This window comes from Gopherus flavomarginatus, chromosome 10 (assembly GCF_025201925.1).
Source record: "Gopherus flavomarginatus isolate rGopFla2 chromosome 10, rGopFla2.mat.asm, whole genome shotgun sequence".
NCBI classification, from domain to species: Eukaryota; Metazoa; Chordata; order Testudines; family Testudinidae; genus Gopherus; species Gopherus flavomarginatus.
In genome coordinates, this window is record NC_066626.1 from 80,263,658 (window position 1) to 80,287,746 (window position 24,089).

Below are 24,089 nucleotides of genomic sequence, written 5' to 3' on the forward strand. Positions count from 1 at the left end.
AGATTCCTGGAGGACAGGTCCATCAATGGCTATTAGCCAGGCTGGGCAGGGATGGTGCCTGTACCCTCTGTTTGCCAGAAGCTGGGAATGGGCGACAGGGGGTGGATCACTGCATGATTCCCTGTTCTGTTCATTCCCTCTGGGGCACCTGGCACTGGCCGCTGTCGGCAGACAGGACACTGGGCTAGAGGGACCTTTGCTCTGGCCACTCTCAGGTGGTGTCCCTGTCCCTGCCCTGCTGCTCCACAGAACCCCGCATGCACAGCGCCTCTGTGTGTATCTGACGCTGATCAGGGGCGCTGGATTCAAGCCCTCACCCCCCCCCCCACCCCCCGTTTATCCACAAGCCAGGATCCCCTCCCCGCCCGGGAAAGGGAGGCACTTGCGGACTTCCCGATGCTGCTGCGTCCCTGAACTCAGCCCTGGCGGGGCTGGGGGGGGGGAGGTACAAAGCTCGGCTCCCTCCCAGCCTGGGGCACTTCCTCCTCGGCTCCTCCGGCGGGCCAGGCGGGCCGGGCTGGGACGCTGCTTTCCCCGAGGAGGCTCCGCGGCGCCGGGCCGGGCCCCCCCCTTCTTTCCCCGCATCAGGACCGTCGGACCCAGCCCACATGGCGCCCCCGGAGCCAGGTGAGCCCCCTCCCGTCCGTTCTCCCTGCCGGGCCGCTCCGGGTCCCCCCAGCCCCGGGGCCCCCTCTGATCCCCGGGCCCGCTGGGGCCCCTGGGCGCAGCCTGGACGGGAGCCGGCCCCGGGGTGGGAGGGTGCCCCAGGGTCCCCCTTCCCCCCGGATCTCCGCGCTCCAGGCTGGGCGCTGCGCTCTGCTGCTGCTCCCCGTCTCCCCACAGCCGCCAGCCCAGCCGGGACCCCTGCAGCCCATCCCCTGGGGGCCGGGGCCGGGGCCTTCCCTGCGCTCTGGGCCGGGGGCTGGGTGCCAGCCTCCCACCCATGGGCCGTGCCTGGGAAGCGGCGCTCCGCCTCCCCTGGACCGAGCATCCCACCGCTAGGAGCCCCCGGGCAGCCCCGAGCAGCCCAGGGCGAAAAGCGCGGTGGGCCGTGGGGGTGGATGGAAGCCCCCCAGGAGCTGGCGTGACCCGCAGGCTGCCCGGGGGCCCCGGCGCCCTGGGCTCGGTTCCCCTTGGATCCCCGCTCGGGGGCAGCTGCAGGGACAGGGACGCTGACGGTGCGGGCTGGGGCATCGCCAGGGATGTTCCTTCCCCTCCGCTGAGCCGCTGTTTGCCCCCAGCCCCTCCCGAGCTCCCCACCTCGGCCTCTCCGGCTGCCCCCACGCCCTGCTCCCCCCCCCCCACGCCTCCTTTGCCCCTCTCTTAACGTGGGGCTGGACCAAACCCCGCTGCAGTCTGCACGAGTCTTTCCAGGATCCAGCAACTCCGGCCCCAGAGCTAGCACAAAACCCAACCACCCCCGCTGCTGGGGGCTCTGCTCCCTCCCTTCCCCGCTCCCACCCCCGGGACAGGCCGTCTGTTTAGTCCAGGGGTAGGCAACCTATGGCACCTGCTGATTGTCGGGACACTCACACCGCCTGGGTCCTGGCCTTTAAATGAAGCTTCTCAAACATTTTACAAACCTTATTTACTCTACACACAACAATAGTTTAGTTCTATCTTACAGACATAGAAAGAGACCTTCTAAGAACGTTAAAATGTATGACCAGCCGCGAAACCTTCAATGAGGGTGAATAAATGAAGACTGGACGCAGCACTTCTGAAAGGCTGCCGACCCCTGGTTTAGTCTGTTAGCTCCCAGGGGCAGAGACTGGCTCCCACCCTGCCCCACTGACGCCCAGAGGATTCAGGGGGCCTGGGGCAATGGAATTTCGGGGCTCCCTTCCATAAAACCAAGTTGCAATACTATAGAATCATGTATTTGGAAATGTAGAAAACAACCAGTGAAATACATTCAACAATTAATTGTTAATCATTTGAAAATACACCTCTGCCCCGATAGATCGCTGCCCTGCGGGCCAAAAAGTCCTACCCCGTTATAGGGGAAACCGCATTATAGCGAACTTGCTTTGATCCACTGGAGTGCACAACCCCCCCTCCCAGAGCTGCTTTCCCCCGTTATATCGGAGTTTGCGTTATATCGGGGTAGAGGGGTACATGAAATGCGATTTAAAAACATTACATGCTTTAATGCTCTATCTACATTTGCAATTGCATAATGGGCTGTGGCTGGGTGCTGGTGATGGCTGGTGCCAATGGGCTGCCGCTGCTGTTGCCCAGGGCTGGGTGGGGAGCTGGGATCTGGGTCAGGGGGTGCCCAGGTCAGAGGGGCTATGCTCAGAGCTGTGGGGGGAAGGGGTCAGGGGGTGCCCGGCTCAGAGGGGCCGTGATCAGAGCTGGGGGTCAGGGCTGTGGGGGAATGGGGTCGGGGGTGCTCAGCTCAGAGGGGCTATGCTCAGAGCTGGGGGTCAGGGCTGTGGGGGGATGGGGTCGGGGGTGCCCAGATCAGAGGGGCTATGCTCAGAGCTGGGGCTCAGAGCTGTGGGGGGAAGGGGTCAGGGGGTGCCCAGCTCAGAGGGGCTGTGCTCAGAGTTGGGGGTCAGGGCTGTGGGGGGGTGGGGTCAGGGGGTGCTCAGATCAGAAGAGCTATGCTCTGAGCTGGGAGTCATGGCTGTGGGGGGATGGGGTTAGGGGGTGCTCAGCTCAGAGCGGCTATGCTCAGAGCTGGGGGTCAGGGCTGTGGGGGGATGGTGTCAGGGGTAGCCCAGCTTAGAGGGGCTATGCTCAGAGCTGGGGGGATCAGAGGGGTGTCCAGCTCAGAGGGGCTGGTCTCAGAGCTGGGGATCAGGGCAGGGGGGACAGGGGGGTGTCCAGCTCAGAGGGTCTGTGCTCGGAGCTGGGGGTCAGGGTGGGGGGGGCAGGGGGGTGTCCAGCTCAGAGGGGCTAAGCTCAGAGCTGGGGGTCAGGGGGGTGTCTGGCTCAGAGGCGCTTACCATGCTGCTTACTCTCACCTCCCCCATCTCCCAGAGCCTCAGCGCGCGCCACGTCCAGAGCTGCCCTGGCCCCCAGACAGCGCTGCAGTGGCCTGGCTCCATTGGGACCTGAGCTCGCTGCCCCACTCCCTCACCACGCGGCTCCGAGCGGGAGGTGCTCAGGTCCCGCCCCCTCACCACGCGGCTCCGAGCGGGAGGTGCTCAGGTCCCGCCCCCTCACCACGTGGCTCCGAGCGGGAGGCGCTCAGGTCCCGCCCCCTCACCACGCGGCTCCGAGCGGGAGGTGCTCAGGTCCCGCCCCCTCACCACGTGGCTCTGAGCGGGAGGAGCTCAGGTCCCGCCCCCTCACCATGTGGCTCCGAGCGGGAGGAGCTCAGGTCCCGCCCCCTCACCACGTGGCTCTGAGCGGGAGGAGCTCAGGTCCCGCCCCCTCGCCACGCGGCTCCGAGCGGGAGGTGCTCAGGTTTCGCCCCCACACCACACGGCTCTGAGCAGGAGGAGCTCAGCCCCCCCCCCTCACCACGCAGCTCTGAGCGGGAAGTGCTCAGGTCCTGCCCCCTCACCACACGGCTCTGAGCGGGAGGAGCTCAGGTCCTGCCCCCTCACCATGCGGCTCCGAGCAGGAGGAGCTCAGGCCCCCACCACCACCACGCGGCTCCGAGCAGGAGGAGCTCAGGCCTGAGCCACGCCACTTTAGCTCTGTCCAGGGCCGCTCCCGGACACGGCGCACTGAGGTGCCGGGGGATAGGGGAAGGCAGAGGCAAAGGGAGGGGGGAGCCTCCAACATTCTCGTGGGGGGCCTCTGCATGGCCCGGGGTCTGGGGCAAATTGCCCCACTTGCCCCGCCCCACCCCACCCCCCAGGTGGCCCTGGCTAGTTCAGGGTTCAGCCAGGGCTGGCCGCTGTTGGGGACAGGATACCGGGCTAGAGGGATCTGGGGTTTGGCCCAGTCTGGCAACGCCTGCATTCCTGTGCCTGAGAATTCATCAGTGCACGTTTGAATTAGCCCATTAGCACTTTAAGGCACTTGACCAGATCAGGGCCCTGTGGCACTGGGTGCCGCACAGGCGTAAGAGCAGATGCTGGATAATAGGGAGACACCAACGTAGGACCTGGAGCGGGTGGTTTAATAACCCTCCCTCCGCTTTTTTTAGCATGATCACTCTGGATCGTCTTGTTAGCCACACAGAGTAGCAGGTTGGAAGGGACCTCAGGAGGGATCTAGTCCCACCCCCTGCTCAAAGCAGGACCAACCCCAACTAAATCATCCCAGCCAGGGCTTTGTCAAGCCAGGCCTTAAAAACCTCTAAGGAAGGCGATTCCACCACCTCCCGAGGGAACCCATTCCAGTGCTTCACCACCCTCCTAGTGAAATAGTGTTTCCTAATATCCAACCTAGACCTCCCCCACTGCAACCTGAGACCATTACTACGTCTATCCAGGGCCGGCTCCAGGCACCAGCATTCCAAGCAGGTGCTTAGGGCGGCAGTCTGCAAGGGGCAGCAGTCTGTGTGTTTTTGCCCCCAAGCAGCGTGCCGAATTGCCGCAGCGGAGGGCAGGAGCAGTCCGTGTGCCCTGAGGGCGGCATGTGCATTTCCGCTGCGGCGGCAATTCGGCGGCAGCTTCTATGTTCAGCTGCCCGTGTGGCTGAAGACATAAGCTGCCGCCGAATTTCCGCTGCCGCCGTGGAAACGCGCGTGGAGCCCTAACGGCACATGGACTGCCCCCACTGTCCACGATGGCAATTCGGCGCGCTGCTTGGTGCGGCGAAAACAGTAGTACCGGCCCTGCATATATCCAGCCCCTTTTAAAAAATCTAGCTGAGTTCTTGGCCTCAATTGCTTCTTGTGGCAGTGAGTTCCACAGTCTAATTCCCTTGGCTGGACAGAGTTGTTTCCTCTGACCAGTTTTGAACTTGCCACCTTTTGAAATATCAGACGCTGTCCTGGTATCCCCAAAGGGCTGGGTGGCACTTTCCAGCTTGGTGGGGGCTGCCGGATAACCACCACTTCCCAGCAAGAGGCCCAGGCCAATGGTGGGGAGCAGGGGCTCCTATTCCCATGGGAATGCAGCGGGGGAAAAGCCAGAACTTTGCAGATCCTTGTAAAGAAAATTCTACTGAGCCCATCTGTATGTGTGTAATGGCAGCCAAATCACAGAACAGTTCGAGCCCCTGTTCCCCATCTCTAAAATGGGAGCAATGGGCCTTCCTTTGTCGTATCTCTTACAGCCAGCTCTTCGGCTGGGACTGCCTCTTGCCATGTGCACGTGCAGCACCTAGCACCGTGGGCCTGTGATCCTGGCTGGGGCCTCTTAATGCTACGGGAATATAAGCAATAACAATTCCCCGAGTCCCTACGCAGCCCGGATGGGCCCTTCCTCTGGGATTAATGGATTAGGTCATTTTAAAGCTGCATTTAACAAACTCCATGTAGCCCCAAGAATCTCTCTGCTCCTTTAAAGAGAAACCCAGAGCCAGGCAGCTCCTCTCCCTTCCGCATTGTCGGGGACCAGGTCCCCATAGGGCTGCCAGTCAGAGGAGGGGTTGGAGAAGGGGTAGCTGGGTGGGAAGGGGGGCAAGGGGGAGGAATAGACAGGACGAGCCAGGGGCGGGTTCTCAGTCCTATTCATTCCCTGCCAGCCCCGGGGATAGGTAACAGGGAGTAACCCCACTCCAGACCAGGTGCACACACTGTAACGGGAACTAATTCTAAGTGGCAGCCGAGCCTTACGGCTTCTTCCTAGGAGGTTCCCTGTAGGAGCCCCCCCTGATGCAAGCCCCTAGTTCCCCTCTGGGCCAGAGAGAGGCCCCAACCCCTGCTGTAGCCCCAGCTTGATGCTAGTGGGCCCCACATGAGCCGACACCAAAGTGAGTCAGCCACAGTAGCTCTGTCTGTTTGCAACCTGCCACCCTGGCCCCAGCCTTCTGCGGCTGGACATCAGGAACCGGTTATCGGTTACCAAGGTGACTGAATAGCCGTGTACTGATTTTTCCTTGCCCTGGCACCCCCAGGAAGCTGCTGGAAGTTGAGGCGCAAGGCACAGGTAGGGGGACCCAGCGGTGCCCGCAGCCATATGAACGTTACCCCCAGTGCGTTTGCTTCCCGTTGGCGGGGGCACCATGGGAGGGGCAGGGCTGCTCAGAGTGAGGGTGAAAGGAGCAGTTTGCCCTGGGTTCCCTATTTGAGAAGGACCCCAAACTGATGTGATCCAGCATGCAAGATCACATTATCCCCCCCGCCGGGCCAAACCTGAGGGCGCTGTGACCCCACTCACCAGGTCGCAACACCTGGCACAGGGAGCTGGGCCCAGCCACACAGCAGAGGAGCCGAGCCACAGCTGTGGAGTGAGTGCAGTTGTGTATATCAGGTGACAGATTTCTAGAGGCACCCTCCAATATTTCAGGGTGGGAGCAGGGGGTGGGGGGGCAGGTTATGCCTTCTCATGAGGATGCTAGAGCGAAATGTACACGTTTCTTGAGTCTCCCTTGCTTTGGCTTCCCTAGGCAGTGGGAGGTCCCAGCAGGAGAATCAGAAGGGCCAGAGCTACCGCACAATGGGACCCCCAGAATCGCAGCTGCATCGGGATCAGACGTACCTGGATGAGAAGATCGCCATCCCGGATGTGGGAGGGGTAGGTCCCACCAGCGTCTCGGCAGGGAGGACTGATCTTCCCACTGCCACAAGCATAGCCGGCACTTGAAGTGGGGAGGCAGGACAGGCCAGTCCATAGGGAACAGGCTGGTCGTCAGGACACCCGGGTTCTATTTTACTGTGGGCCAGTCACAGCCCCCTTGTGCCTCAGTTTCCCCTACTGTTCACGGGATCATGCCATGGCTTTCTTTGCTGCAGTGTTTTGAGATCTCTGGATGGACAGCTCCTTGTGGAAGTGCTGAGCTCTGTAACAGTGAGCTAGCGCTGCCCTGGTCACTAATAATAATCACCTGCACTTTGTCAATAGCGGTTTTTTACCTCTCAAAGCTAGGTGGCGAGTGGCATTATCCTTGCTTTACAGATGGGGAAACTGAGGCACAGTGCTCTGCGGCAACCAGCCCAAGGTCACCCAGCAAGTGAAAAGCAGGACTAGATCCTAGGTCTCCTGCTGTCTGCATTGGTGCATTCCCCACGAGAACACACTGCCTCCCCTCGCTGGCTTTTCCTGTCCCCACTGACATCCACGGACCCCAAGCTCCTCTGCAGTGGGTGGGGGCAAGGGGTTCTGGGCATAGGGGATATCAGGGCAGCATATTGGCCTGTGACTCCCATCTGAGCCGAGCCTACAGTGCTGTTCTCCAACACCAGAAAGGCGAAATGGAAAACGTTTCATTCTGGTTCTTCCAAGGCGGACGCTAGTGAGAACAGAGCAGCGCAGTGTTTTCGCTGATGGACCCAGGAGAGGCTGCAGTGTGATGGTGACCTGCAGTGCTGAGAATTCATAGAATCATAGAATCTCAGGGTTGGAAGGGACCTCAGGAGGTATCTAGTCCAACCCCCTGCTCAAAGCAGGACCAATTTAAAACTAAATCATCCCAGCCAGGGCTTCGTCAAGCCTGACCTTAAAAACCTCGAAGGAAGGAGATTCCACCACCTCCCTAGGGAACCCATTCCAGTGCTTTACCACCCTCCTAGTGAAATAGTGTTTCCTAATATCCAACCTAAACCTCTCCCACCGCAACTTGAGACCATTACTCCTTGTTCTGTCAACTGGCACCACTGAGAACAGTCGAGATCCATCCTCTTTGGAACCCCCTTTCAGGTAGTTGAAAGCAGCTATCAAATCCCCCCTCATTCTTCTCTTCTGCAGACTAAATAAGCCCAGTTCCCTCAGCCTCTCCTCATAAGTCATGTGCTCCAGCCCCCTAATCATTTTTGTTGCCCTCCGCTGGACTTTTTCCAATTTTTCCACATCTTTCTTGTAGTGTGGGTCCCAAAACTGGACACAGTACTCCAGATGAGGCCTCACCAATGTCGAATAGAAGGGAACGATCACATCCCTCGATCTGCTGGCAATGCCCCTACTTATACAGCTCACAATGCCATTAGCCTTCTTGGCAACAAGGTCACACTGCTGACTCATACCCAGCTTCTCGTCCACTGTAACCCCTAGGTCCTTTTCTGCAGAACTGCTGCCTAGCCATTTGGTCCCTAGTCTGTAACAGTGAATGGGATTCTTCCATCCTAAGTGCAGGATTCTGCACTTGTCCTTTTTGAACCTCATCAGGTTTCTTTTGGCCCAATCCTCTAATTTGTCTAGGTCCCTCTGTATCCTATCACTACCCTCCAGCATATCTACCACTCCTCCCAGTTTAGTGTCATCTGCAAACTTGCTGAGGGTGCAGTCCATGCCGTCCTCCAGATCATTAATGAAGATATTGAGCAAAATCAGTCCCAGGACCGACCCTTGGGGCAATCCGCTTGATACTGGCTGCCAACTAGACACGGAGCCGTTGATCACTACCCGTTGAGCCCGACGATCTAGCCAGCTTTCTATCCACTTTATAGTCCATTCGTCCAATCCATACTTCTTTAAGTTGCTGACAAGAATACTGTGGGACACTGTATCAAAAGCTTTGCTAAAGTCAAGGAATAACACATCCACTGCTTTCCCCTCATCCACAGACCCAGTTATCTCCTCATAGAAGGCAATTAGGTTAGTCAGGCATGACTTGCCCTTGGTGAATCCATGCTGACTGTTCCTGATCACTTTCCTCTCCTCTAAGGGCTTCAGAATTGATTCCTTGAGGACCTGCTCCATGATTTTTCCAGGGACTGAGGTGAGGCTGACTGACCTGTAGTTCCCCGAATCCTCCTCCTTCCCTTTTTTAAAGATGGGCACTACATTAGCCTTTTTCCAGTTATCCGGGACCTCCCCCGTTCGCCATGAGTTTTCAGAGATAATGGCCAATGGCTCTGCAATCACATCCGCCAACTCCTTTAGCACCCTTGGATGCAGCGTATCCAGTCTCATGGACTTGTGCTCGTCCAGTTTTTCTAAATAGTCCTGACCCACTTCTTTCTCCACAGAGGGCTGGTCACCTCCTCCCCATACTGTGCTGCCCAGTGCAGCAGGCTGGGAGCTGACCTTGTTCGTGAAGACAGAGGCAAAAAAAGCATTGAGTACATTAGCTTTTTCCACATCCTCTGTCACTAGGTTGCCTCCCTCGTTCAGTCAGGGGCCCACACTTTCCTTGACTTTCTTCTTGTTGCTAACGTACCTGAAGAAACCCTTCTTGTGACTCTTAACATCTCTTGCTAGCTGCAACTCCAAGTGTGCTTTGGCCTTCCTGATTTCACTCCTGCAGCCTGAGCAATATTTTTATACTCCTCCCTGGTCATTTGTCCAACCTTCCACTTCTTGTAAGCTGCTTTTTTTGTTTAAGATCAGCAAGGATTTCACTGTTAAGCCAAGCTGGTCACCTGCCTTATTTACTATTCTTCCTACACATCGGGATGGTTTGTTCCTGCAACCTCAATAAAGATTCTTTAAAATACAGCCAGGCTGGCTCTTGTTTGGGGGTTTTAAAAGGAATGGATTTCTTGATATTACAAATTCAGGCCCCATGTCTTCGCTGCATTTCCTGGGAGCCTGGCGAAGCAGCAGGATTGGGACATCGCACGCCGTGCAGAAGTGAAACCCGCTTAGCTGGGGGTGGGGGTGGGGGGTGATTCTTGTTCAGACTGTTCAGCGCTCTGGTGTCTTGCCGCCCCTTGAACTCAAATGCCCTGAGGATAGCTAGGAGAATGGCTGGCGGGTGAAAGATTTCACAGCCCAACCTTTCCGGTAAGGCATCTCTCTGGCTTTCCAGAGAACTTGTCATCAAACAGCAGGGAAGACAAGAGCTGACAGGGCTGGTATTGTCTGTGCTTAAAAAATACGCAGAAAAAAACATTAAAAAAAATCCCTTTTGAGCTGTTTTCATCCATGATAAAGGGGCCTGTCCCAGTGTCCTCCCTTTGCCCCAGGCGGGGGTGGGGGCATGTGTCCAGGGGGCCGATCTCCCGTTGGTGCCAGGAGTTGGGGCTACCTTTGCCTATAGACCCTAGGGCTGGTAGCCTGGACAGGGCCAGGCTGGTCCAATCCCCACCCTCTGGTCGGGGCTGGAGATCCTCCGGACTGCACACTGTGTGAATCAGAGAAAGTGAGAGCACGAGACCAGAGAGATGCTGCCCTCAGCCAAGGCCAGCGCTGCCAGGGTTAGGAAAGAGGAACTGGGATACGGGGGCAGGGGGGGCCCTTCCTGCACTAGAAGGGGTGGAAGGAACTCATGGGTCAGGAAACAGCAAGCAGGGGTGGATGGGACACGTGGGAGCCACGCACAGGCCTGTGGGACATAGTTAGCTTGACCTAAATCCCCTTGTGGGCCCAGCTCAGGCAATGGAAGAATTTGTCCGTCAGCCGAGTTGCTGCTGTCACGGAGTGTGGGGGAGTCCGGCCCTGCACCCCTCTTCCTGGGACCCACAGTGACTCTCAGCCAGCCAGTAAAACAGAAGGTTTATTGGACAACAGGAACACAGGTTACAGCAGAGCTTGCAGGCACAGTCAGGACCCCTCCACCGAGTCCTTCTGGGCTTTCAGGGTGCTTGGATCCTAGCTAGGATACCCTGAATTCCACCCACACAGCCCCAAGCCCAAACTCAAACTGCTTCCCTCCTGCCACTCCCTTCCTTTGTCCCCTTCCCGGGCAAAGGTGTTGACCTTTCCCCTCCCTTACCTAGCTCAGGTTACAGGCTCTGGCATCGTCCATCTCCTAAAGTCCTCCCCTGCTCTCCCACTCCCCACACAGACAGTCCCTACTGCATCACATCTCTCCCCCCTTCGAGACTGAACTGAGCGGGGTCACTCTGCCCAGTGACCTGGGGAAGTTCAGGGTCCCCTCTCCGGGACAACGCATCCGCTGTCAGGTTGGCACTTCCCTTCACATGGACCACGTCCATGTCATAGTCCTGCAGGAGCAGGCTCCACCTCAGGAGCTTGGCGTTGGCTCCTTTCATCTGGTGCAGCCAGGTCAGGGGAGAGTGGTCGGTGTACACGGTGAAGTGTCGCCCAAAGAGATATGGCTCTAGCTTCTTAAGGGCCCACACCATGGCCAGGCATTCCTTCTCGATGGCCGCGTAGCTTTGTTCCCGGGGTAGCAGCTTCTTACTCAGGTACACGATGGGGTGTCTCTCCCCCTTTTCATCCTCCTGCATTAACACCGCCCCCAGTCCCGTGTCTGAGGCATCGGTGAACACCATAAAGGGTTTGTCAAAATCTGGGTTTGCCAGAACTGGGTCGCTAACCAGAGCCTCCTTCAGCGCCCGGAAAGCCTCCTGGCACTGCTCAGTCCAGATCACCTTGTCTGGCTTCCCCTTTTTGCACAGTTCAGTGATGGGGCCGGCTATGGCACTGAAGTGGGGCACGAACCTTCGATAGTACCCCGCCATCCCAATAAAGGCCTGGACCTGCTTTTTGGTTTGGGGAGCAGGCCAGTCTCTGATCACCTCCACCTTGGCTGGTTCCGGCTTCAGGCAGCCGCTCCCCACCCGATGGCCCAGGTAAGATACTTCAGCAATCCCCACCTTGCACTTCTCAGCCTTTACTGTTAACCCAGCCTTTCGGAGTCGGTCCAGGACTTGTTTAACCTGGGACACGTGGTCCTCCCAGGTCTGGCTGAAGACGCAGATGTCATCAATATACGCCACGGCAAAACTCTCCATCCCCCTCAGTAGCTGATCCACCAGGCGCTGGAAGGTGGCCGGCGCTCCCTTGAGGCCGAAGGGCAGGGTCAAAAACTCATAGAGCCCCAGAGGGGTGATAAAGGCCGATTTCAGCCTGGCATCTGCGTCCAGCGGCACTTGCCAGTAGCCTTTGGTAAGATCCATAGTGGTGAGGTACCGTGCACCTCCCAGCTTGTCTAGGAGCTCGTCAGGCCTGGGCATAGGGTAGGCATCAGATACGGTGATGGCATTGAGCTTTCGATAGTCCACACAGAACCGGATTGACCCATCCTTCTTGGGAACCAGCACTACTGGCGAGGCCCAAGGGCTGGAAGACGGCTGGATCACCCCCAAAGCCAGCATGTCCCTGACCTCTCTTTCAAGATCCTGGGCAGTTTTACCAGTGACCCGAAAAGGGGAGCATCTTATAGGGGGGTGTGACCCCGTCTCCACCCGGTGGACAGTCAAATTAGTGCGTCCAGGCTGGTTGGAAAACAGCTGTCTGTACAGATGCAGCACCCCTCTGATCTCAGCGTGCTGGCCCGGGGTCAGCTGATCAGAGAGGGGAATCGCCTCCAGGGGGGAACCAGTTTTTGTCTCAGGGAATAGATCCACTAAGGGGTCATCTCCCTGCCCCTCCCAATGTCCACACACGGCCAACACCACATTCCCCCTGTCATAGTATGGTTTCATCATGTTCACATGGTACACCCGACGGTGATGTGCCCGGTTTGACAGCTCCACCACATAGTTTACCTCATTCAGTTGCTTGATAACCTTGAAGGGCCCTTCCCAGGCGGCCTGGAGTTTGTTTCTCCTCACGGGGATGAGAACCATCACCTGATCCCCGGTGGCGAAGGCACGGGCTCGTGCTGTGCGGTCATACCAGACCTTCTGCCTCCTCTGGGCTCGGGCCAGATTCTCCCTGGCCAGGCCCATGAGCTCGGCCAGTCTTTCCCGGAAGGTCAGGACATACTCCACCACTGACTCTCCCTCGGGAGAGGCCTTCCCCTCCCATTCGTCCCTCATCAGGTCTAGGGGCCCCCTCACCCGCCTTCCATACAACAGTTCGAAAGGTGAAAACCCAGTAGATTCCTGGGGTACCTCCCTGTACGCAAACAGCAGGTGAGGTAAGTACTTGTCCCAATCTTGCGGATGCTGGTTCATAAATGTTTTTAGCATCATCTTCAGCGTCCCGTTGAACCTTTCTACCAGCCCGTTGGACTGGGGGTGATACGCTGAGGCCCAGTTGTGCTGGACCCCACATTTCTGCCATAAGGACCGGAGCAGGGCCGACATGAAGTTGGACCCCTGGTCCGTTAAGACCTCCTTGGGGAACCCCACCCGGCTGAAAATTGTCAGCAGCGCATCTGCCACTGTGTCTGCTTCGATAGAGGACAAGGCCACTGCCTCGGGGTAGCGAGTGGCAAAATCCACCACCACCAGGATGTATTTCTTCCCTGACCGGGTCGTCTTGCTGAGAGGTCCCACTATGTCCATGGCCACCTTCTGGAAAGGTTCTTCTATGATGGGTAAAGGCCTCAAAGCTGCTTTCCCCTTGTCCCGGGCCTTCCCCACCCTCTGGCAGGGGTCACAGGATTGGCAGTACTGTCGGACATGGGTAAAGACCCCAGGCCAGTAAAAGTTCTGTAGCAGCCTCTGCCTGGTGCGCCGGATTCCCTGGTGCCCTGCGAGAGGGATGTCATGGGCCAGGTACAACAGCTTGTGACGAAACTTCTGGGGAACCACCAGCTGCCTCCTGATCCCCCATGACTCTACTTCCCCTGGGGGAGCCCATTCTCGGTACAGGAACCCCTTCTCCCACAGGAACCTCTCCTTGCAACCTCTCCTCATGGTCTGTACCGCACTAAGGTCAGCCCGGTCCCGGTGCTTCCGCAAGGAGGGATCTTTCTGCAACTCGGCCTGGAACTCAGCAGCTGGGACAGGAATGGGGACCGTCTCTCTCTTGCTGGCTGGGTCTGAGGCCGCAGCCTCTCTGTACCGTGCCCCTGGGCGTTCCCCGCTCCCTGAGTTAGGGTCCTGCACCTCAGGTCGAGTACCTTCCCCGTTTTCGGGGTGCAGTGCCATTTGCCGACTCTGACTACGAGTCACGACCAGGGCACTCTGGGTGTTAGTAGGCCAGTCCTCAAGGTCCCCTCCCATTAACACGTCAGTGGGCAAATATTGGTGTACCCCCACATCCTTGGGGCCCTCCTTGGCCCCCCATTTCAGGTGTACCCTTGCCACGGGTACCTTGAATGGGGTCCCGCCCACGCCCATCAGGGTCAGGTAGGTGTCAGGCACCATCCGATCTGAGGCCACCACCTCGGGCCGGGCCAGCGTCACCTCTGCGCCCGTGTCCCAGTACCCAGTGACCTTCCTCCCATCCACTTCCAGGGAAACAATGCACTCTTTCCGGAGGGGCAGCCCCGCGCCCACCCGGTAAACCAAAAACCCGGAACCGGGAGCATCCATAGGTGGTATGTTGCCAACCCCCCTTTCCTGGGAATGTAGCCCCTCCTCCGATTGGGTTTTTACCCAGTCCACCCTCTGCGGGTTGGGTCTGCTTGGTCTGTCCCTGAGCTTGGGGCACTGGGCCCGTATGTGACCTCGTTGGCCACAGCGATAGCAGCCCATATCTTGTGGGTCCCCTTGAGTGGGTCGGAGGGACCTGCCGCTGGATGTTCCCCTTTTGGGGGGGTTCTCCATAGGCCCCCTTTGGAAGGTCCCATGTTGACTCTCTCTCTGCGTTGAGGCAGGCCTGCTCCTTCGAGACTCCTCCCTGCCATCCCCTGCCCGACTGTCCACAAATTGGTCGGCCAGCTGGCCTGCGTGCTGCGGGTTCTCCGGCTTCTGGTCCATCAACCACAGCCTCAGGTCGGACGGGCACTGCTCGTACAGGTGCTCCAGTATGAATAGGTCAAGCAGGTCCTCTTTAGTTTGGGCCCCAGCTGTCCACTTGCGGGCATACCCCTGCGCCCGGTTGACCAGTTGTAGGTATGTGACCTCACGGGTTTTACGCTGGCTCCGGAACTTTTTCCGGTACATCTCAGGAGTCAGCCCAAACTCGCGGAGCAGGGCCTGTTTGAACAGTTCGTAGTCCCCTGCCTCCGCCCCTTTCAGTCGGCTGTACACCTCCACGGCTGTGGAGTCCAGTAAGGGGGTGAGAACTGCGATCCTGTCTGCAGGGTCAACCCTGTGCAGCTCGCAGGCATTCTCAAAGGCCGTCAGGAAGGTATCTATGTCCTCCCCCTCCTTACGCCGGGGCAGCAAGTGCTTATCAAAGCTCTTTGTAGGCTTGGGTCCCCCCTCACTCACCGCAGGCAGGGCCTCACTGCTCCTCAGCTGGGCCAGGTCCAGCTCATGTTTACGCTGTTTCTCCTTCTCCTCCCGCTCATGTTTACGCTGGTTCTCCTTCTCCTCCTGCTCACGCTGGCGCTGGTTCTCCTCATGTTCACGCTGTTTCGCCTTCTCCTCCAGCTCTCGCCTCTTTAACTCGAGCTCCTCCCGTCTCAGCTCCCTTTCATATTCCAGCCGCATCCGCTCCACGGATGCCGAGCGTTGCCGGGAGGATCCCCTGCTGGGGGGTGGGCTTCGCCGGGCGGATCCCCTGCTGGCCGGGGGTGTCACGGTGCCCTCGGTATACACTGGGCTCCTCCCCGCCCTTCCTCTACGCCTAGGAAGGGGGGGTCTCGGGAAGCCCTCGTCCGCCGGCTGACCACTCCCAGCGGGGACAGACACTGGTGCCTGCGCTGCATCTGCTCGGCTGCTTCCCTCAGCGACAGGGCTCCGTTCATTCATGCGGTCTCCCTGCTCCAGCTGGGCAATCAGCTGGTCCTTGGTGCGTCTCCCTGGGTGCAGCCCCCTCTGCTTGCACAGCTCCACCAGGTCACACTTGCGCCGCTTGGCATACATCTTCCTGCTGGCCACTCACAGGCCGGGGTGCTCACCGCTCCCCACGGTTTCCAGGGGGACCCCTAGTGCACCAGCCCTTCGTGAGGTCACCACCTCTCTGCCAGGGTCGAGCTGCAGACTCCTCCGCCCCTGGGACCGCTCGCTGCAATCCCCCGGGGGACCCTGTTACTGCAAAGTCCTTCTCACTGGGCACACACTCCCAGGGGTTAACCACCCCTTCGTTTTACTGCTCCCCAGTCACTTACTGCAGGAAGCGCCATCCACGGGGTGCAGTATCTCCCACCGCTACCACCAGTTGTCACGGAGTGTGGGGGAGTCCGGCCCTGCACCCCTCTTCCTGGGACCCACAGTGACTCTCAGCCAGCCAGTAAAACAGAAGGTTTATTGGACAACAGGAACACAGGTTACAGCAGAGCTTGCAGGCACAGTCAGGACCCCTCCACCGAGTCCTTCTGGGCTTTCAGGGTGCTTGGATCCTAGCTAGGATACCCTGAATTCCACCCACACAGCCCCAAGCCCAAACTCAAACTGCTTCCCTCCTGCCACTCCCTTCCTTTGTCCCCTTCCCGGGCAAAGGTGTTGACCTTTCCCCTCCCTTACCTAGCTCAGGTTACAGGCTCTGGCATCGTCCATCTCCTAAAGTCCTCCCCTGCTCTCCCACTCCCCACACAGACAGTCCCTACTGCATCACAGCTGCTTCTGGAGGGGGAGGATTTGCTACAGCACCAAATGAAGCTGCCTCTGGCACCGTAGGAAGGGTCTATGCCAGCGGTCCCCAACCTTTTCGTCTGGCATGTGCCAGACGAAGGACCGTGGCGGCGGTCGAGCATCCGCCAAAATGCCACCGAATTTCTGCGGCGATGCCTCTCGATGACGTCGCTTGTCGGCGGCAAGCAGCATCATTGAGAGGCGGCACTGCCGAAATGCCACAGAAATTCGGCAGATGCTCGACCGCCGGCAAGGATGTGGGCGCATTTAGATGCCCCTGCGGGCGCCATGGCAGCTGTGTGCACTGCATTGGGGACCCCCTGGTCTATGCTATGGCTGCCAGGCTCCTGTACCACAGACATCCCCACGGACCCCACTGAGCAGCAGTGGGGAATGGAACCCCCGATTGCTGGCCCTGAGAGCAGAAGGTTCTGCCAGCCGAGTTAGAGGAGTGGCTACGCAGATGGGCATGTGATGGTGCACTGGGAATAGATCCTGTCTGATACCGGGCATGCGACAGGCCAGCTCCAGCCGCGGGCTGTAGAGGGACCACTCTGGGACTGATTCCCATGGCCAAAGCCCCAGGTGTGGTGCTGCCGTCTCTAGCCTCTGCCATTATAGCCAGTTTCCTTTAATCAGCTGCTGGCACCCCGGGGGAGGGTTGTGGGACAGGGGAGGTGGCAGGATGCTGCCCTCAGGTGTCACTCAACATGCCTGCGTACCCCATAATTCCACGCCTGCCCCTCCCCAGCCGTGCCACCCCAGCCTGGTCTGCTCTCTGCACTGAGCACTTTGGAGATCTGGGCGTATGCGCTTTGCTGCTCGGCTCTGTTAAAGCGCCCGGCGCCCAGCGTGGCACGTGCCAGCTCATTCCACCCCTGCCACCTAGAGGGATTGATCCCGCTGGCTGCTTCGGAGCCGCACGTCCCCTACGCTGAGCAGCCGGGAGTCCAGGACAGGGGGCTCATGATGGCTGCTTCCCTTCTGCCCTAACCACCGATGCAACTCTCCCTTCACAGCCCGGCTTCAGTTTCCGGAAGCTGTGGGCTTTCACCGGCCCCGGGTTCCTCATGAGCATTGCCTTCCTGGACCCCGGGAACATCGAGTCGGACCTGCAGTGCGGTGCCGTCGCTGGGTTCAAGGTGAGCAGGGGGCCCGGTGGGGATGAGGGCGCGTTCGCCAGCGCCAGCTGTGCCCACCGGAGCCGGCATGAGCTGCGGCAGCACAGGGTGGGATACATGCCACTCAAGGAGCAGCTGTCCTGAGCCCGCCCCGGAGCAGATTCCCCAGCCAGTCAGAATGGTCCCTTTGGCCACCTCACCCCATTGCTACCAGCTGGGTCCTTCTCGCCCACGCTGAGGATGAATAACACTTAGGTTCATCCGTCCGTCTACCCACCCATCCATCCCGCCATCATTTGGGCTGTCAGCGCTTTGGGACAGGTCTGTACCGCACCTGGCACTACGGGGCCATGAGCCCAGGTCTGGGGTTTTCAGGCTGTACCGTAATAACCCCCCAGCAAGCCCCAATCATTCAGGTAACAAGCTAGCAGGTGTATGCAGCACACCCAGCCGCCCCACCCAGCTGAGGCCCCAGCCCCCCCACCCCCGCTGGCTCTGGTGTGGATTCCTTGGGGTCTGGCTCTACGGTGGTTGGTTCAAAGTCCTGTCTGGGGTATGGAGGGGACCTTCCCAGGCCGCTTGGCCAGGGGGGGTTCAACCTTTTTCTTTCTGAGGCCAACATGCTAGAAAAGCCCCCCAGCCCACCCGGGCCCCAAGAATTGGTTTTCTGCATATGCACGCCAGGCCCGGCATTCGGGGGCAGCAAGCAGGGCACTCGCCTGGGGCCCCGCACTACAGGGGTCCCCACCAAGCTCCATTGCTCAGGCTTCGGCTTCAGTCCCCTGCCCTGGGCCCCTAGCCGAGTCTAATGCCGGCCCTGCTTGGCGGCCCCCTGGAAACCTGTTCGAGGCCCCTAGGTGGCCCCGGGCCCCTGGCTGAGACCCCCTGCGCTAGCCTATCCCTCGCCGACCCAGATCATTCAGCCTGCAGGCTGTGGGCCCACCCCAGTGAAGTCAATGGGAATTTTACCCTGGACTCCCAGGGCTGGTGTGTTTAGGTGAATTAGCTGGCGCTTTGCTGGGCCTGTAGCTTCTGTCCCCTACTAGCTCCGGGGGCTGGGCCAGGCTGACTCCCGCAGCCCCTGCTGAGAGGCTCTGTCGTGCCCAGTCTGCCCCCCAACAGCCTGTCCCTTACTGCCCTAGCTGCTGTGGGTGCTGCTCTGGGCCACCATCCTGGGGCTGCTGTGCCAGCGGCTGGCGATCAGGCTGGGCGTCGTCACGGGGCTGGACCTGGGCGAGGTCTGCTACCAGTACTACCCAAAGGTGAGTGGCAAGCCGCCGGGCGGGCACCACGGCTTGCAGCTGGGAGCCTCACCTGGGGGCGGATCTGGGGTCCGGAGAGCAGCAAGCAGGGGCTGGGCGGCAGGTGGAGCCCCTCGGCTGCTCCCGTTGGCTGCGAGACAGGAGCTCCACAGCCGTTTGTCTGGATTCCTATGGCCTCGGTCACCTGCCCCACAGCTCAGGCTCGTGCCCTGCTTTGCAGCATCAAATGCCAGCTTGGGGTTTTGAACCCTCAGCTGGATTTGGGGTCATAGGAAACTGTGTGGGGGGAAAGGGGGGCAGGGGGGCTGGCAGTGCTGGACAGAACCAGCTACAGTGCAGGATGGTGCTTTACAAATGCACACACACAGTGTGGGCTCTGGTGATGCCCCTCACTCCCGACCCGCAGCCCTGCTAGCCCAGTTCTCCTCCCCCCAAACACAGCTCCGCCGGTGTCCCTCACTCTCGACTCGCAGCCCCCTGCTATCTCAGCCCCCTGCTAGCATAGTTCTTCTCCCCCCAAACACAGCTCTGTGACACCCCTCACTCCTGACCCGCAGCCCCCTGCTAGCCCAGTTCTGCTCCCCCCAAACAGAGCTCTGCGATGCCCCTCACTCCCGACCTGCAGCCCCCTGCTAGCCCAGTTCTGCTCCCCCCAAACACAGCTCTGCGATGCCCCTCACTCCCGACCTGCCCCCTGCTAGCCCAGTTCTGCTCCCCCCAAACACAGCTCTCCGATGCCCCTCACTCCTGACCCGCAGCCCCCTGCTAGCCCAGTTCTCCTCTCCCCAAACACAGCTCTGCGATGCCCCTCAGGCCCGACCCGCAGCCCCCTGCTAGCCCAGCCCATTCAGTGAACGCAGGGATCACTCCCTGGAGAATTATACATACTTTGAGGTCACACTGAGCCCGTAAGACATGTAGCTAGAGATAATCCTAATTAACCGTGGGCAAACGGCTCGGGGGCGCTGAGACGCAGAGCGAGACGGCGCCAGGTTCTTCCTGAGTGTGGGGTTAGCATCCAGTGGAGTATTTGGTTACCTCGCTATGCTCCCGGGTAGCTCAGATGACCAGCAGGAGCAGACAAGCCCCCATCAGAGCTCTCTGCAGTCAGGGGTGAGGAGTCCAACTGTATATTATATCCCAGAGGAGGGGGGGTTTATCATGAGGTTGCACCGATGACTCTTTAATGATCCCCAACCCCCCAGAAAATCAGCCCTGACCCACCCCGCCTACTCTCCCTACTTGTAGCAAAGGAGCAGGCAGCTGCAAGGAGAACTGGGGGCTTGGGGTTAGAGCAGCAAACTTGCAACCAGGACTCCTGGGTTCTGTTCACAGCTCTGGGCAGGGGTCTAGTAGGGGAGACTGGGACTGGGGAACTCTGGGTCTATTGTCCGCTCGGACGGGACACTGTCTTGTTAGAACTGGGAGTCAGGACTCCTGGGGTCTATTCCCAGCTCTGGGCATGTCTCTGTGCCTCAGTTTCCCGGTCTGTACCATGGATCACATGGGTGTTGTGAGGTTTGACAAAGTGCTCTGAGGCCCCTGGCAATGTGCGGCCGCCAGCCGGGGCTCCTGACTGGCCCTGTTTGCTGCAGGTACCGCGCGTGCTGCTCTGGGTCATGATCGAGATCGCCATCATTGGCTCCGACATGCAGGAGGTGATCGGGACGGCCATCGCTTTCAGCCTCCTCTCGGCTGGACGGTAACGAGCCCTCATGCTGCAGCCACAATGACTCCTGTGCGCTAGGGGAGCCGGGCCCAGAACCCCAGGGACCTTTAGCCCCCAGCTGCCACCTGAACTAACAGAGCGCTCCCCGAGCTTGCAGCTGTAGTGAGTCCCTTATCCTGTCTGGGTGACATCCCAGGTACAAACCAAGCCAGCAGGTTACGCGATCCCTCTAGCGTGCTGGATCCTCACGTTAGCACCGCCGATTCCTAACCCCAGGGACCAAATGCAGGAGCAGCTGGTTTTAAGAGAGGCAGGATTAGCTAGAGATCTCAGAGCCTGCTTCCCTCAGCTCCGTGCCTGCACTCGGAGACACCAGATCTAGGCTCTGGCAGTCCTGGGCCTTCTCCTGAGACTTCCTGTGGGTTTAGAAGCGGGACCCAGAGACAGATTTTAGTCACTGTCAAACCAGGCTGCATTCAAGCCAGACCCTTCCAAAGCTGTGTAGCCCTGTTACCAAAGTCCCAACCCCGCTGGGCTCCATCGCTGGCCCTGTTTGAAGCAGGATGGGATGTGCTTCTAAAGTTCCACTCTAGCTCCAACAGGAGTGAATTCAGGAAAGTCCTGTGGGCTACAGGAGATCAGACGAGGTGGTCACAACGGCCTCTTCTGGCCTGAGGCTCTACTAATCCAGTGTCCCTCTGCAGCCTCCTCTTCGAGCCAGAGCTTCAGGGCTTGGCATCACCCCAGCGCGTCGTGTTCCCTGGAGGCTTGTGCGCCGGAGACAGAGTCACTCAGCAAGCGAAAGCTCAGCTGAGCCTTTCACAAGCAGAGACGACCCCTCCCCTCGCCTTTTTCTAGCTACCAGGCTGCTTGTCCAGCACAGGAATGAGCTTCCCCCGGCTTCGTCATAGCAGTAACCCCTGTGATTTCCCCCCGCAGCATCCCCCTGTGGGGCGGAGTCCTCATCACCATCATCGACACCCTCTTCTTCCTCTTCCTGGATAAATACGGTCAGTTCTTGGTACCGCAGGCCGGGGAGGTGTTAGGTTAGGAAGCTGCAGAACCAGGAGGCTTTCCCCAGGCTGGTCGGTTTCACGCTCTGTTTCTAGTCAGTTTCATGCTCTCTTTCCCAGTGCAGAGCTGCCTCTTGGCTACCAATCTGCCCGGCTTGCTGCTCTTTGCTGCCCAGCCCTGGCCTCTCCTGGGACTTTCTAAAAATCAGCTCAACACCTAGCAAAATACTTAGCTCCCCACCGCGCTCCCTGTGGCTTCGGCTCCTCCCTGGTGTCAACCCAGCCAGGACCCGAGTCAGAGGGTGGCAACCTCCCGGCGGGATGGAAGGGAGTCACAGGTTGCCCGGTGAGATCTGCACCGTGGGGGCTGCCGGCAGGGAGGGAGCAAGGGGGTGGGAGAAAGGTGGGTCTGGCATGGTGTGGCGCATGTTGGGAACCACAGGTCTGCATCACACAGGCTATGATGGATCATGCTACAAGGGGGACTGACGGGCTGGGGGGGAGGTTACTAGAGGACAGTCTTGGGACCAATCGGATTTTAATTAATGCCCTTGGCCCAAAAAGTGGGACTGCGCTAATAAAATCTGCAGATGACACAAAGTCGGGAGGTATTGCCAGGATCATTTGGAAGTGACAGAGAAAGACCTGGGTGTATTGGTCAATCACAGGATGATTGTGAGCTGCCAATGAGGTGCGGCCGTGGAAAAGGCTGATGCGATCCTGGATGTATCAGGCAAGGTATTTCCAGGAGACAGGGAAGTGTTAGTACCATTACACAAGGCACTGGTGAGGCTTATCTACAATATCCTGTGCAGTTCTGGGCTCCCGTGTTTAAGAAAGATGAAGTCAGACTGGAACAGGTGCAGAGCAGGGCTGTTAGGGTGATCGGAGGAATGGAAAACCTGCTTTCTGAGGGGAAACTCAAAGAGCTTGGCTTGTTTAGCCGAACCAAGCGAAGGCTGAGGGGAGAGATGATCGCTCTCTATAAATATATCAGAGGGATAAATACCAGGGACGGAGAGGAATTATTTAAGCTCATTACCAGTGTGGACACAACAACAAATGGGTATAAACTGGCCATCAACAAGCTTTGGCTTGAAATTGGAGGAAGGTTTGTTCCAAGTTCTGGAGCAGCCTCCCAAGGAGAGCAGTGGGGGGAAAACCTCTAGCTGGCTTCAAGACTGAGCGTGATAAGTGTACGGAGGGGCTGGTGTGGTGACACTGCCGACAATGGCATGTAGCCAATCTTCGACTGCTATCAGGAATATCTCCCCAACAGCCGGGGATGGGACACTTGATGGAGAGCCATGAGTCACTACAGAGAGTTCTTTCCCAGGGGTCTGGCTGCTGGGTCTTGCCTACATGCTCAGGGTCTAACCAATTGCCAGATTTGGGGCTGGGAAGGAATTTTCCCCTCGGGTCAGATTGGCAGAGACCCTGGGGGGGGATTCGCCTTCCCCTGCAGCATGGGGCCCGGGTCACTTGCTGGTTTGAAATAGAGCCAAGGGTGGATTCTCTGTCACTTGAAGTCTTTGGGCCAATCTCTGAGGACTCAGTGACTCAGTCTGAGCTCGGGGTCTGTTCCAGGGTGGGTGGGCGAGGTTCTGTGGCCTGCGAGGTGCAGGTCAGATGAGATGATTGCGATGGTCCCTTCGACTCTCTGAGTCTGTGAGATTGTCCCCAAGCCTAGTCCCAGGGGCTGGCTTTGAGCTGCCTGTCTGAGCACGGCTGCAGCGTGGAGCTCCCCTGGTCTCCATTTCCCCTCCAGGTCTCCGGAAGCTGGAAGCCTTTTTCGGTCTCCTGATCACAATCATGGCAGTGACCTTTGGCTACGAGGTAAAGAGCCATTTCCTGGCTGCCTTGGCCAACCCTTGTGTGTGAGCAGGGGAGGAACGGCCCAGAGTTCACACCACAGCACTACCTCAGGCCGCAATCACAGGCTGAGAAGCCACAGAGGTCCCCAGTGACTGAGGGAGAACAGGAATGTCCGACAGGAGCCCAGAGTCCAGTCCCCTCCTATCACAAACAACCCCAGCAGCTAATCCCGTTCACGGATCTCTCAGGCTCCCTCTGAAACCTGGTTAGGTTCCTTGCCCTTGTGTTCAGCGAGCGGCAGAGGTGGGGATCCAAGCTGCCCACATTACGGAGAGGCCACTTGTGCAGCCCTTACCTGGTCTTACAGACCCATCTGGCCAAAGGGAAATCTCAGTGCTGGAGCTAGGAGGGGCGGCGCTGCTGCTCTGGGAGGCGTTCGGGGGCGCGTCTTTCCTCTCACCTGGGCAGCCCTTGTGCCACCTCCACAGGCCGGCTCCCAAGCACAGCAGCTACCAGCCCCACAGTGTGGGAGTTTGATCTTTTTACAAGAGTGCATCAGCTGAAAACCCTTCCTTTGGCGGGGGTCCTTGTCTGCCTCACAAGCTACGCAGGGGGGTGGCTGATCAGGATTTGAATGGCAGACTCCCCTCCAGGGAGAACAAAGTGGCAGCAGATGCTTTTCCTTGGGAGGTGCTGCCTTTCAGCTGCCTGCGATCGTTAGCACCCGTGGGCTTCGGGGTGTCGGTCCTGCAGCCTGGCTAGGGCGTCTTTCTGCCCCCATGGATTGGGGTGGGGATTCTTGTGGCCGTGCGCTGTGACGGAGCTGCAGTGACCTCGTCCGGCCCGGCAGGGCCTCCTGTGTCATGGAGCTGGGGAGGGGGACTGCCCCCATGGGAGCTGTTCAGGGGCTGGCTCGCTCACTGCCGCTTTGCCCGG

At 58.9% G+C, this 24,089-nt stretch overlaps 1 protein-coding gene across 4 annotated transcripts in view; it reads left to right on the forward strand.

Moving 5' to 3' along the window:
• The first annotated feature begins 512 nt into the window (after nt 1-512).
• The window catches only part of SLC11A1 (solute carrier family 11 member 1), a 32,158-nt gene continuing 8,581 nt past the window's right edge, over nt 513-24,089 (forward strand). For all 4 annotated transcript variants that reach the window (XM_050917076.1, XM_050917077.1, XM_050917078.1 and 1 more), the window contains exons 1-7: nt 513-627; nt 6,460-6,587; nt 17,293-17,415; nt 18,537-18,656; nt 20,252-20,358; nt 21,265-21,335; nt 23,107-23,174. In XM_050917076.1, coding sequence (XP_050773033.1) covers nt 609-627; nt 6,460-6,587; nt 17,293-17,415; nt 18,537-18,656; nt 20,252-20,358; nt 21,265-21,335; nt 23,107-23,174 — 636 coding nt within the window. In that variant the 5' untranslated portion in view covers nt 513-608. The remainder of the gene's footprint in view (nt 628-6,459; nt 6,588-17,292; nt 17,416-18,536; nt 18,657-20,251; nt 20,359-21,264; nt 21,336-23,106; nt 23,175-24,089) is intronic.